General features: G+C 41.7%; 1 protein-coding gene across 1 annotated transcript in view; it reads right to left on the reverse strand.

Annotated features, from left to right (window-relative positions):
- Positions 1–7,746, reverse strand: part of eif3i (eukaryotic translation initiation factor 3, subunit I) — a 37,195-nt gene extending 29,449 nt beyond the window's left edge. The window contains exon 1 of the mRNA XM_060904697.1: positions 7,613–7,746. Within this exon, the coding sequence (XP_060760680.1) occupies positions 7,613–7,615 (3 nt within the window). The 5' untranslated portion in view covers positions 7,616–7,746. The remainder of the gene's footprint in view (positions 1–7,612) is intronic.
- Between the last annotated feature and the right edge of the window lie 6,392 nt (positions 7,747–14,138).

Consider the following 14,138-nt stretch of genomic DNA (forward strand, 5'->3'; position numbering starts at 1 on the left):
CCCAATTATTTTGGCTCATCTGTTCTATTAGAATCTAATAATCTATTGTAAAGCGTATTAATGGGACGCAACATCACTCCCTTGACCGCGAGTTGGCCTAGTGGTTAGTGTGTCCACCTCTCGATCGGGTCGTACCAAAGACCATCATAAAAATGGTACCTACTGCCGTCTGGCAAGGCACGCTGCGATACAGATGTGAGTGGGGAGTCAAACTCTCATGGTTACCAGAGGACTAGCCCCGCACTGTAACCCTAGCTAGGTAATGGAGCACTTGCATGTGACGTCACAGCCGATCCAGATTGTGACAGACGCCATCTTGTCGGTCAAACGCCATATTCCGCCTTCTACTTCTGGTTCTACTTCTGCTTTTACTTCTACAAAACCCTACTATATACAATTCTACTACAACAGCTGCGGCTACAAGCTCTCCCTACCTGTGCATGTTTGTTATGTTGTTTGTGTGTATTTTTGCGTGTTGTTCGTCTGTACTGGACTTCAATATCCACTACAACTGTATGGACTTACTGGACATTGGTTTCCAGCAGAAAATGACGGTTTGTAGCGATTTCCATCGCATGCACAACATTCCGGACGAGAAAAAAAAAAAACATTCCGGACGAGATAGCAAGACCAGCGGGGTCTCCGTGGATTGTTATCGGAAGCAAAGCGAAGGAGGCGGTGCCGGGAGCGGAAGCAAAAGCGAGGCTGCAGGCAGAGCCGGCCTGTTGACTAAGCTCAGAAAGCAGCCACTCAAACCTCCACTGCTAAACCTCTACCTCTCCAACGCCAGATCCATGTAAACAAGACGGACGATTTGGAATTACCTTATTCTATTCTATAATCGGCTGGTCAGTGCTATACTCAATACTTAAGTGACTTACCCGTCCAGTGAGGATTCTTGTTTACAAGATGCCACATCTGAGTCGCTGACAAATCCTGAATTTCTGTAAAGATAACTGTCCAGAGATTTATAAGCACGCAGTGCTTCACCACTGAACAGCGAGGGAAAGTTAATGAGGTAATTATACACGTCCGGGTATTCCGCTGACAGTTCAAAATCCGGTCGTGAAAACTCCGTCCGGTAAGCCATAAGGGTCACAAATCTGTAGATCGTTTATTTTAGACATATCTAGTTATCTGTTCATTAGAAAAATGAGCCGTGTAGTCCGTCGGTTGAAATTGATCCATTCTGTACACGAGTGCAGCAGTATTCAGCGGTGTTTTTGACCGACAAGATGGCAGATGTGTACTTTCCGGTCACGTGACTGCAAGATCTCTATAGGCGAGAGGCTGAGGGCTACGGAAACGGAGATCGGTTCCGCCCGATGTGCCACATGGCGTGGGAAGGACTTTGATTTTGAACATCACTCCCTGTTACAGGTGGGAGCCCAGGAATTAAATAAATGCAATGAAGAAAAACTTAATTGTAGGTTTTGTATTTAAAACTGTACGGATGTGCCAGAAGCCAAACCGTGCATGCAGGGCATTCTCAGTCAAAACGGATTAATGATCCAAAAGTGGAGTCTGGTCCATTAACACAAGAACTTACTGCCATGTTTGTGTTTAGAAAACAAGCAAGTTATTAAAACCAAGAAGCGACTACAGAAACCACTCAATGGGATTCGATCCTTACACACTAACAAAGAAGGATTTTTTAGTTACGAGTTGGGAAATTATCCATCCATCGAGTTCCCCGACATCTCAAACTACCTCAGACATCGTTCTACACGGACACACAGATGAAAACCTGGAAGAGCATGGAGGAGTACAACTTTCTATGTGTGTCTGGGTTAAAGATCTGGGGATCAGGACACTACAAGATAGACGGATCTAAGTGCAGGAAGAGTGTTCATTAGCAGGCGTGATATTTACAAAAACAAACTAAAGCAGAGTATTTATACAGTGATATAAACATGGCTAGAAACAAACGTGACCATGATGATGATACTTTGCAAAGCCTCTGTGAAAACAGCATCCGTACCTGTGCGTGCTGATTTTGCTCAAATCAGCGTCAAGTGTTTCCCATAACGACTGGGTCCCAAGATCATGCACAACGCACTCCGTGAACGCTCGAGTGCGCAAACGTGTGATCGTCGAGTGTTCACCTGCTGTGTGACCACAACTTTTAGCTCACGTGTAGATCGCCATGCATCGCCACCAAAATGCCTCATCGATAATCCATCGCGAGTTGTTGTCTGACCCTAACTTAACGAGGCGGATGCGATAGCGGATGCAACCCAGCAATTGTACCCTACTACGAGTAAAAATTAGCTTCAACTTTCTGCGGTCCACTAATGGATCGCGTCCCAGTGGTTGAGAAACACTAAACGATGTGACAGATAGACCAGCTACCATCGTTTCCTGTAATACAATCCTGGTGGCTGTAATCCTGAATTATTTTGTAGAAATGACGGAAAATACTAACTTGTAACTTTTTATCTTAATTTGGGACTAAACGTAGTCAAAATATTTAAAATGACCAAGCTAGGCCTGTTACTTTTTGTGCACCCCCTCCTTTAAAGTCAAAATCAAATGGCTCGTTGTCTTGAATTTGGCTTCCTCAGTAGACACTGATGGTGGAATTATTGTAGCCTGCACTGCACTGGCAATGCGACATCTACCTTCAATTAGACGCAACATAGTTGACAAACTTTGCGCTTTCTGGCTTGCCGTGTCCATTGGGATCAACCTATTAATTGCCTGCGTGAAGGGAGTGAGCTGCCACTTTGTTTCATCATACTGACGACTTAACACAGTGAAATCACACAGATGTAATCACCGTCACAGAGTTGACACGTAAAAAAGGTACGCTTCAATTTTTACACACTCAACTCTACGCAAAAAAAAAAAAAACGTACCAAAACCAGGACACATGACGATCGCGTGTACGAGATGATGTTCTGTTGTCTTGCCAGAGAACATGAGGCAGGCGAACCTTGTGTCTGAGTAACCGCTTCGACGCTGGGACTGAATTCAGCACCGCCACAGAGTTGACCGCAAGTGTATGGAACACCTACTTTGGCTGAGCTGCAGTCGAAATGATTGAAAGCTGCATCGAGTTGTGTTGTATTTTCTTTAAACGCACTCATATCCATGACGTGCACAGAGGGTCATGTGGTCTGCGGGCTTTCAGTGGAGAAATAACACTGTTAGTTCAAACTAAGGTTGTAGGTGGGTGGGACAAGCCAAGTTGGCCATTTTCACACTTATTTTGATTTATTTTTTCCCCCCAACAACTAAGAAACGTCAGAAAGGTCTGCTGAATTTTTCCACAGTAGGCCTCATGGAGGTCTTGGTGTATGTACAGGGTTTAGATCTCTCCACATCATACAGGCCGAGAGATGGCTTGCCGACACTAATGGCCCTTTTCCACTACCCTTTTTCAGCTCGCTTCAAGCTCACTTCAGCCCGACATGGCTCGCGTTTCGACTACCTCAGAGCAGCACGACTCAGCTCGCTTCAGCCCTGCTCAGCACCCAAAACTCACACGGTTTTGGAGTGGGGCTGAAGCGAGCCAAACCGAGCCGAGTGGGGCTAGGGGCGTGAGCAGACACTCCCCTGTGCACTGATTGGTGAGGAGGAGTGTCCTCACACGCCCACACACGCCCCGCGAGCACGCTGGGATCTGTAAACACTGTAAACCTGGAAGAAGAATTACGCATTACGAGAATTTCTGAAGCCTTATGCGCCTCGCCTCATCTATACGCTCTTGCCAGTATCTGTTGGCGTTGTCGGTGACAACAAGCCACAGCACCAAGACCAGCAACACTAATGACTCCATGTTTATTGTTTACTATCCGGGTCGTGAGACTACCGCTTAAAAGATCACTGAGGTCACTGTTTGCGCCGCTTAACGACATCACGTGACGTCCACCCACTTTCGCTAACTCCACCCAATGTGTCCACCCACTTCCAGCCAGCACGGTTCAGCGCGGTTGTAGTCGAAATGCAACTCCAACAGCCCCGCTCAGCTCGACTCAGCACGGCACGGCTCAGCCCGACTCAGCCGCGTTTGTAGTGGAAAAGCGGCATAATTTCTCAGTATCCACACAAAACAGAGGTGGACAGTAACAAAGTACACTTTGAGTATTTGTACTTTACTTGAGAATTTTTTTTTTTTTTTAATTTATGACTTTAACTTCACTACATTTGAAAGGCAAATATCGTACTTTTCACTCCACTACATTTCTATCAAGGTCCTCGTTACTCGTTACTATGAAGCAGCTTTGAAAGTGGATGTGTTTTTCTTTTCTTTTCTAAAACGTGATGGTTTTTTCGCAGGTGACACTGAGACAGCCGATCAGTAATCACTAGGGTCACGTCACGTCCATAGACTGTACAAAATCAAGCTCAGTGATTTCTCAGCAGCGTTATTTAACACGATCAGTTGATGGCAGAATGGAAGGAGGCGGTTCTTCTGGAGAATGCACACACACTCATGGCCATACCTAGAACCCGTGTTTCAGTTTTCTGAAAGGATTAAAGATTCGTTTCGTTTTAAACGTTTGCTTTGTTTGCCAAAAACTTGCCGTCCAATGTGCAGAAGCATATTGAGGTATATAAATGTTTTATTCCAAAAGAAAGCTTGCAATGAAGTTGTCTGTGCTTTTAGAGCTAGCGATAACGTTGCAATCGCTATGCAGTCTGGTTAGTCAAATGACTTTCAATAGAGATCTTGCAGTCACGTGACCGGAAAGTACACAACCGCCATCTTGTCGGTCAAAAACACCGCTGAATACTGCTGCACTCGTGTACAGAATGGATCAATTTCAACCGATGGACTACACGGCTCATTTTTCTAATGAACACATAACTAGATATATGTCTAAAATCAACGTTCTACAGATTTATGACCCTTATGGCTTACCGGACGGAGTTTTCACGACTGGATTTTGAACTGCCAGCGGAATACCCAGATGTGTATAATTACCTCATTAACTTTCCCTCGCTGTTCAGTGGTGAAGCACTGCGTGCTTATAAATCTCTGCACAGTTATCTTTACAGAAATTCAGGATTTGTCAGCGACTCAGATGTGGCATCTTGTAAACAAGAATCCTCATTGGATGGGTAAGTCACTTAAGTATTGAGTATAGCACTGACCAGCCGATTATAGAATAGAATAAGGTAATTCCAGCTGTAATTCCAAATCGTCCGTCTTGTTTACATGGATCTGGCGTTGGAGAGGTAGAGGCTTGGCAGTGGAGGTTTGAGTGGCTGTTTTCTGAGCTTAGTCAACAGGCCGGCTCTGCCTGCAGCCTCGCTTTTGCTTCCGCTCCCGGCGCCGCCTCCTTCGCTTTGCTTCTGATAACAATCCACAGAGACCCCGCTGGTCTCGCTATCTCGTCCGGAATGTTGTGCATGCGATGGAAATCGCTACAAACCGTCATTTTCTGCTGGAAACCAATGTCCAGTAAGTCCATACGGTTGTAGTGGATATTGAAGTCCGGTACAGACGAACAACACGCAAAAATTAGGGCCATGACGGTTAGCATATTCGCGATTACGGTTAACCGAGTTTGATAACCTATTCATTTCGGTTTACCCGAAACTTGTTCATTTGTACAACATGTATCCTCACTTATATCATATTAAACACTTACCTTTTCATCATAATAATTGCATTACTTAATTTTTGACATATGTTTCCTTTGCAGGCAATAAAATAAATGACTTATCAACAAAAAATGTGTTGCCAACTTTCTTTCATGTGCTTTTGAAGTGACCCGGAAACGAGCATTACCCGCGCAAAACCACGCGAGACTTCGCATTATTATGGGATGGCAAAATGGCCGCCGTAGAAAAAATTCTTGGATTTTATACAAATAAACTCTATTTTCCAGCGTAAAAACCATAGGGTATGTATGTTTTTCATAATCATAAACGAACTACTGTTTCATTAATGATAAGCAATATGTATATTCGTTATATCGATTAACCGACTCGTCAGTATTCTAATCGAAAGGCTTAAATGACTGAACCGGATTCGGATACTCGCCTAACCGTCATGGCCCTAGCAAAAATGCACACAAAAAACATAAAAACCGTGCACAGGTAGGGAGAGCTTGTAGCTGCAGCTGTTGTAGTAGAATTGTATATAGTAGGGTTTTCCAGAAGAAAAGGTAGAAGTAAAAGCAGAACCAGAAGTAGAAGGCGGAAATATGGCGTTTGACCGACAAGATGGCGTCTGTCACAATCTGGATCGGCTGTGACGTCACATGCAAGTGCTCCATAGATTTACCTGCCAAGTTGCCATCGCCTTGTCCACGGCTAACGTTTACACACAGCTAGTTCACTTGGACACTGTTAGCGTGTAAAAACGGAGTTACGCTAACATGAATAATGTTAACTTATCTGAAGTCCTTTCAGAAATATATGTTTTAGCATAATCTTGCCAAATAAACAGAATGTAGACATCTCTTTTCTAGTAGCGTTAGCTACCCAGTATGATTTCGAGTTTGAGAGCAGATCAGGTGGAGTTTCACTGACTAGCTAGCTTAACGTTAAACCACCATGCGTTCGTTTTGCAAATTCACATTTCTGTCTTTGGTCAGGGCGTTAGGTTTTGTAAGCGTTGTGGTAATAATACAACGACGCGTTGACAGAAAATGTACTTTTAATACTTAAGTATTTTTAAAAGCAAGCACTTCAGGACTTTAACTTAAGTAAAAATTTGACTGGAGAACTTTCACTTGTATCGGAGTCACATTTAACCAGTGGGATCTGTACTTTGACTTAAGTAATGAAGTTGGGTACTTTGTCCACCTCTGCAAAACACACACAGACATACACATTTTATATATAAAGAGAGTGTGTGTGTGTGTGTGTGTGTATACACGTATATTCATGCATTATACGTGTATACATGTGCGTGTGTACACACATTTTATAGATAGATAGATAGATAGGATACACACACTAATATTATATATATATATATATATATATATATATATATATAAAATGCACGTATATGCGTGTACACACACACAGAGAATCGGAATCGGAATCAGAATCGTTTATTGCCAAGTCCGTCCTCACATAAAAGTAATTTGCCTTGGTAATTAGTGCTTCAACAGTGAAGATAGAAGAATTGAGCAAAGACAAAAAGCTAAATCCATGGAATTTTATCTCACACACACACTTAGCAGGACTAGCTTAGCACAGGCTAACTAGCATAAAGCACTAAATAACCGCTAAATAGACAACGCTATGCTACATACCAACACTCACTGACAGATAATTTTGCTATTTTCTTTCTGTTAAACAAGAAAACCAGCCATTTTGTTTTTCGTAAATGTAAAAAGAAAACGAAATAAAACCCCGCTGAATTAGCAATCATGAGATTTAGCAGCGCTAACCAGCTTTTACACAAACAAGGCTTTATTCCAAACAGCTCACACCTGGACATCCAGTGCACTACATAGGCTGTAAAAGCCTGCAGAGTAATCCACCATGTAGTGGACGTATCTAGGGAGTCAGGAGTCATTTAAAATTCGGCCCTAGCTCGAGAGGCCCAGTTCACCCCAGCGGCTCTGATAAAGTAATAAACGGCCGCGTCTTACCGGAGTTTATCAGCGTTTTAAAAAGCCCGAGCTCAAATCTGCGCACTCACCATGTTTACTAATCCCGCTCACTGTGTGCCTTCTTGATAAATATCCTTTTATTAGTCCACACAAGTTATATCAATACTCCATGCGCGTGCTGTCAAGCGCCGGGTTAAAACGGAAAAGGGAACGTCTAACTTCCTGTTCTTCAGAAATAATGACGTGAAGAAAATAAGCTCCGGACTCGAGCGTTCCGGCTGGGTTTCATTTATCAAAAGACTCAGACAGAATAAATAAAGAAATTAAGTGTGTGTGTTTTATATATCAGCTAAAAGTTTGGACACACACCTCCTAATTCACTGGCTTTTCTTTAAGCATTCCAGGTGACGACCAAAAGGTCAACACCACACAACACTGGCTACTTTGAAGAATCTAAAACATTAAACTTACAGTTAGGTCCATATATATTTGGACACTGACACAAATTTTGTTTTTTTACCTGTTTACTGAAACATATTCAGGTTATAGTTATATAATGGACATGGACATAAAGTCCAGACTTTCAGCTTTCATTTGAGGGGATCCACATTAAAACTGGATGAAGGGTTTAGGAGTTTCAGCTCCTTAACATGTGCCACCCTGTTTTTAAAGGGACCAAAAGTAATTGGACAATTGACTCAAAGGCTATTTCATGGGCAGGTGTGGGCAATTCCTTCGTTATATCATTCTCAATTAAGCAGATAAAAGGCCTGGAGTTGATTTGAGGTGTGGTGCTTGCATTTGGAAGATTTTGCTGTGAAGAAAACATGCAGTCAAAGGAGCTCTCCATGCAGGTGAAACAAGCCATCCTTAAGCTGCGAAAACAGAAAAAAAAACATCCGAGAAATTGCTACAATATTAGGAGTGGCAAAATCTACAGTTTGGTACATCCTGAGAAAGAAAGAAAGAAAGAAAGAAAGAAAGCAAGCACTGGTGAACTCATCAATGCAAAAAGACCTGGATGCCCACAGAAGACAACAGTGGTGGATGATTGCAGAATAATTTCCATGGTGAAGAGAAACCCTTTCACAACAGCCAACCAAGTGAACAACACTCTCCAGGAGGTAGGCATATCAATATCCAAATCTACCATAAAGAGAAGACTGCATGAAAGTAAATACAGAGGGTTCACTGCATGGTGCAAGCCACTCATAAGCCTCAAGAATAAAAAGGCTAGATTGGACTTTGCTAAAAACCATCTAAAAAAGCCAGCACAGTTCTGGAAGAACATTCTTTGGACAGATGAAACCAAGATCAACCTCTACCAGAATGATGGAAAGAAAAAAGTATGGCAAAGGTGTGGTACAGCTCATGATCCAAAGCATACCACATCATCTGTAAAACACGGCGGAGGCAGTGTGATGGCTTGGGCATGCATGGCTGCCAGTGGCACTGGGTCACTAGTGTTTATTGATGATGTGACACAGGACAGAAGCAGCCGGATGAATTCTGAGATATTCAGAGACATACTGTGTGCTCAAATGCAGCCAAACTGATTGGTCGGCGTTTCATAATACAGATGGACAATGACCCAAAACATAAAGCCAAAGCAACCCAGGAGTTTATTCAAGCAAAGAAGTGGAATATTCTTGACTGGCCAAGTCAGTCACCTGATCTCAACCCAATTGAGCATGCATTTCACTTGTTAAAGACTGAACTTCAGACAGAAAGGCCCACAAACAAACAGCAACTGAAAACAGCTGCAGTAAAGGCCTGGCAGAGCATTAAAAAGGAGGAAACACAGCGTCTGGTGATGTCCATGAGTTCAAGACTTCAGACAGTCATTATCAACAAAGGGTTTTCAACCAAGTATTAAGAATGAACATTTTATTTACAATTATTTAATTTGTCCAATTACTTTTGAGCCCCTGAAATGAAGGGATTGTGTTTAAAAAATGCTTTAGTTCCTCACATTTTTATGCAATAATTTTGTTCAACCCACTGAATTAAAGCTGAAAGTCTGAATTTCAACTGCATCTGAATTGTTTTGTTCAAAATTCATTGTGGTAATGTACAGAACCAAAATTAGAAAAATGTTGTCTCTGTCCAAATACTTATGGACCTAACTGTATGTTTTTAACACTTTTTTTTTAACACACACACTACCAATCAAAGTTTGTGCACCCCTACCATTAATAGGGTTTTCTGTATTTTGACTATTTTCTACATTATCAAACAATACTGAAGTCATCAAAACTCTGACATAACATATGGAACATGTATAGAATGATGTGGTATACAAAAAAAAGTGTGAAAAAGATGTTTCAGATTTTAGATTCTTCCAAGTAGCAAACATTTATTGTCAGTTGCCAAATGAGTGTTGACTTCTCATCTCTTCTCATTATCTCTAGCCGCTTTATCCTGTTCTACAGGGCCGCAGGCAAGCTGGAGCCTATCCCAGCTGACTACGGGCAAAAGGCGGGGTACACCCTGGACAAGTCGCCAGGTCATCGCAGGGCTGACACATAGACACAGACAACCATTCACACTCACATTCACACCTACGCTCAATTTAGAGTCACCAGTTAACCTAACCTGCATGTCTTTGGACTGTGGAGGAAACCAGAGCACCCGGAGGAAACCCACGCGGACACGGGGAGAACATGCAAACTCCGCACAGAAAGGCCCTCACCGGCCACGGGGCTCGAACCCGGACCTTCTTGCTGTGAGGCGACAGCGTTAACCACTACACCACCGTGCCGCCCGAGTGTTGACTTTGTTAGCCAAAATACAGTAGAACGTTCCCAGAATGTTATAAAATGGGTCCCAAAAATAACCAAAAGGCACACAGATGCTCACATGAAATCAGTCACATCCTAACCAGCTTCTAATATTTCTCTCTGAGTTTTCATTTGAAATCTTTCCCTCTCTTGAAGATTCTTCTTTGCTCAACAACTATCTACAGTGGTGCTTGAAAGTTTGTGAACCCTTTAGAATTTTCTATATTTCTGCATAAATATGACCTAAAACATCATCAGATTTTCACACAAGTCCTAAAAGTAGATAAAGAGAACCCAGTTAAACAAACGAGACAAAAATATTACACTTGGTCATTTATTTATTGAGGAAAATGATCCAATATTACATGTCTGAGTGGCAAAAGTATGTGAACCTTTGCTTTCAGTATCTGGTGTGACCCCCTTGTGCAGCAATAACTGCAACTAAACGTTTGCGGTAACTGTTGATCAGTCCTGCACACCGGCTTGGAGGAATTTTAGCCCATTCCTCCGTACAGAACAGCTTCAACTCTGGGATGTTGGTGGGTTTCCTCACATGAACTGCTCACTTCAGGTCCTTCCACAACATTTCCATTGGATTAAGGTCAGGACTTTGACTTGGCCATTCCAAAACATTCACTTTATTCTTCTTTAACCATTCTTTGGTAGAACGACTTGTGTGCTTAGGGTCGTTGTCTTGCTGCATGACCCACCTTCTCTTGAGATTCAGTTCATGGACAGATGTCCTGACATTTTCCTTTAGAATTCGCTGGTATAATTCAGAATTCATTGCTCCATCAGTGATGGCAAGCCGTCCTGGCCCAGATGCAGCAAAACAGGCCCAAACCATGATACTACCACCATCATGTTTCACAGATGGGATAAGGTTCTTATGCTGGAATGCAGTGTTTTCCTTTCTCCAAACATAACGCTTCTCATTTAAACCAAAAAGTTCTATTTTGGTCTCATCTGTCCACAAAACATTTTTCCAATAGCCTTCTGGCTTGTCCACGTGATCTTTAGCAAACTGCAGACGAGCAGCAATGTTCTTTTTGGAGAGCAGTGGCTTTCTCTTTGTAACCCTGCCATGCACACCATTGTTGTTCAGCGTTCTCCTGATGGTGGACTCATGAACATTAACCAATGTGAGAGAGGCCTTCAGTTGCTTAGAAGTTACCCTCGGGTCCTTGTGACCTCGCCGACTATTACACGCCTTGCTCTTGGAGTGATCTTTGTTGGTTGACCACTCCTGTGGAGGGTAACAATGGTCTTAAATTTCGTCCATTTGAACACAATCTGTCTGACTGTGGATTGGTGGAGTCCAAACTCTTTAGAGATGGTTTTGTAACCTTTTCCAGCCTGATGCAGGGATGAGAAGGGGACATTTAAAAAAATTCCGAAATGTCTGCCAACTTTCCCACACACACACACACACACAATATGAATGAATGTTTTCAAATTCACTGATGGTTTAAAACGTTTATAAACTTACTTTTATAACATTTAATAATCCCTAGTACTTATTAATAACTAATTCATAAGTAGTAATGATTAATAATCAATAATTACTATTACTACTAATTATTATTAGTGGTTGTTAATATTATTCTTATTATATTAACACTGTTGTAGACGATAAGTAATAAAACTAAAAAACTTGTACAAATTATTTGTACTATATTTAGAATTATTGTATTTTCTGGAGTTCTTTTTAATTGAGTTTTGAAATAAAGGTTGTTTATATATTTATATTAAACTTGGTATAATAAACAAATGTTAATTATGTAAAAAAAATGATGCTAATCATTATTATTATTATTTCCTATAAACCCCATTTTCCACCTGACTCTTGTGCGCATACGCAAACCCCCCTGCGTTTCACTCCGGAGCGCTTGACCTCTAACACACACGTGCGCGCGCCTCGTGTCGGTGAAAAGCCAGTTTCCCAGTGGGCGTGTCCCCAGCGCTGCGGTACCCTCTTTAAACACATTTGTGCGATCCAGCGCTTTTTATCGCAAACGATTCTTCTCCTTATTTTGAGGGTATCTGTCATCCCCCAACCACTTGTCGTTAAACAGACATCTTCCCATAATTATCAACGCTTTCTAGCGCCCGCGTAAGCTACCTGCGTATCTCTCACTCTTCACACCCACCGCACTGCCTCCAGTAGCCTCCTAACGTTAGTTCTTGATCTACGGAACGCACAGAGCCAATGCTGCCCCCAAAAGCTACGCTGGTCACTTCTAAAATTATGGTTAAAAAAAAAATACCCCAAACCGGATGGAGACATTTCACTCGTTCGGTCCAATATTAAATTTAATACCTCCCTTTCCAAAATTCCAGTCATTCCAAACAATTTAAGACATTTTTAGGCCTTGAAAACCGAAAGTTGTGTTTAAGACTTTTTAAGGACCCGCGGGAACCCTGGCCTCACACCGACCACCCCCCCCCCCCGAAATTTTCTCAACGGATTTACACGTTTCACAAAAATGACATTTTCAGTGGGAAAAACTCGGAATTCCGCGGAAAATTCTCATCCCTGCTAATGAGCATCAACAATGCTTTTTCTGAGGTCCTCAGAAACATCCTTTGTTCGTGCCATGATACACTTCCACAAACGTGTTGTGAAGGTCAGACTTTGATAGATCCCTGTTCTTTAAATAAAACAGGGTGCCCATTCACACCTGACTAATTTCACCTTCAAATTAACTGCTAATCCTAGAGGTTCACATACTTTTGCCACTCACAGATATGTAATATTGGATCATTTTCCTCAATAAATAAATGACCAAGTATAATATTTTTGTCTCATTTGTTTAACTGGGTTCTCTTTATCTACTTTTAGGACTTGTGTGAAAATCTGATGATGTTTTAGGTCATATTTATGCAGAAATATAGAAAATTCTAAAGGCTTCACAAACTTTCAAGCACCACTGTAATTCCAGCCCTGTGGTGAAGCATGGTGGTGGTAGCATCATATTAATTCGATGCTTCTCTGCTTCAGGGACGAGACGACTGGTCAGAAGTAAGGGAAATGTGCATGGAGTAAAATACAGAGTTCCTTGCAGAAAATCTACTCAAGCATGCACACAACCTCAGACTGGGGTGAAGGTTCACCTTCAAGCAGGAAAATGACCAAGACAGCACTGACTTTGGGACGAGTCTCTTATTACTGCCAAGGTGCTTCGGTAAAGTACTCAATAAAGGGTCTCATTATTTAAACAAGAGATTTCAATTTTTATTTTGTAATCCATTTCCAAAAAATTATTTTTTTTCTTTTGTTTAAACTGATGGCTAAAAAACAACTAATGCATTTTAAATTAAATCTGGACCACAATAAAATGTGCACAAACTGAATAGATCTGAATCCTTCCTGAACCCACTGCATTAGGAAAAAAAAAAATTAATATAAACTTGCGACTTGAATTATAGGTGTCACGACTGTCAGAGCTGCTGTTAGAGAAAATTACTCAACACCTTTTGACCAATCAGAAGTAGTGATGTGTCGGTCGCGAATGATCCGGTTCAAAGAGCCGGCTCTTCGGTGGGAGCCGAATTAGTTTTTTGTCCTTGGGTGCCTCAGAGAGAGAGAGAGAGAGAGTTCAGCTCAGCTGAAGGATGATTGTCTATTTGACAACCATGATCATTGTTTTGTTGCCGTGAATTCCTAAAGCTCATGATATAAATTGTCGCTCATAAATTGACAGGTTCGGTCGGCAACCGCCTTGGCATGGCCAGATTAATCTGTGGTCTACAACATACTTATTTTATATACTTATTTAATATTTTATTTAATAAAATATTTTGTTGCACATTGTTCTGTGTTTGTTAAAATAAT

The sequence above is a fragment of the Neoarius graeffei genome, chromosome 22, assembly GCF_027579695.1.
Source record: "Neoarius graeffei isolate fNeoGra1 chromosome 22, fNeoGra1.pri, whole genome shotgun sequence".
Classification (NCBI taxonomy): domain Eukaryota; kingdom Metazoa; phylum Chordata; class Actinopteri; order Siluriformes; family Ariidae; genus Neoarius; species Neoarius graeffei.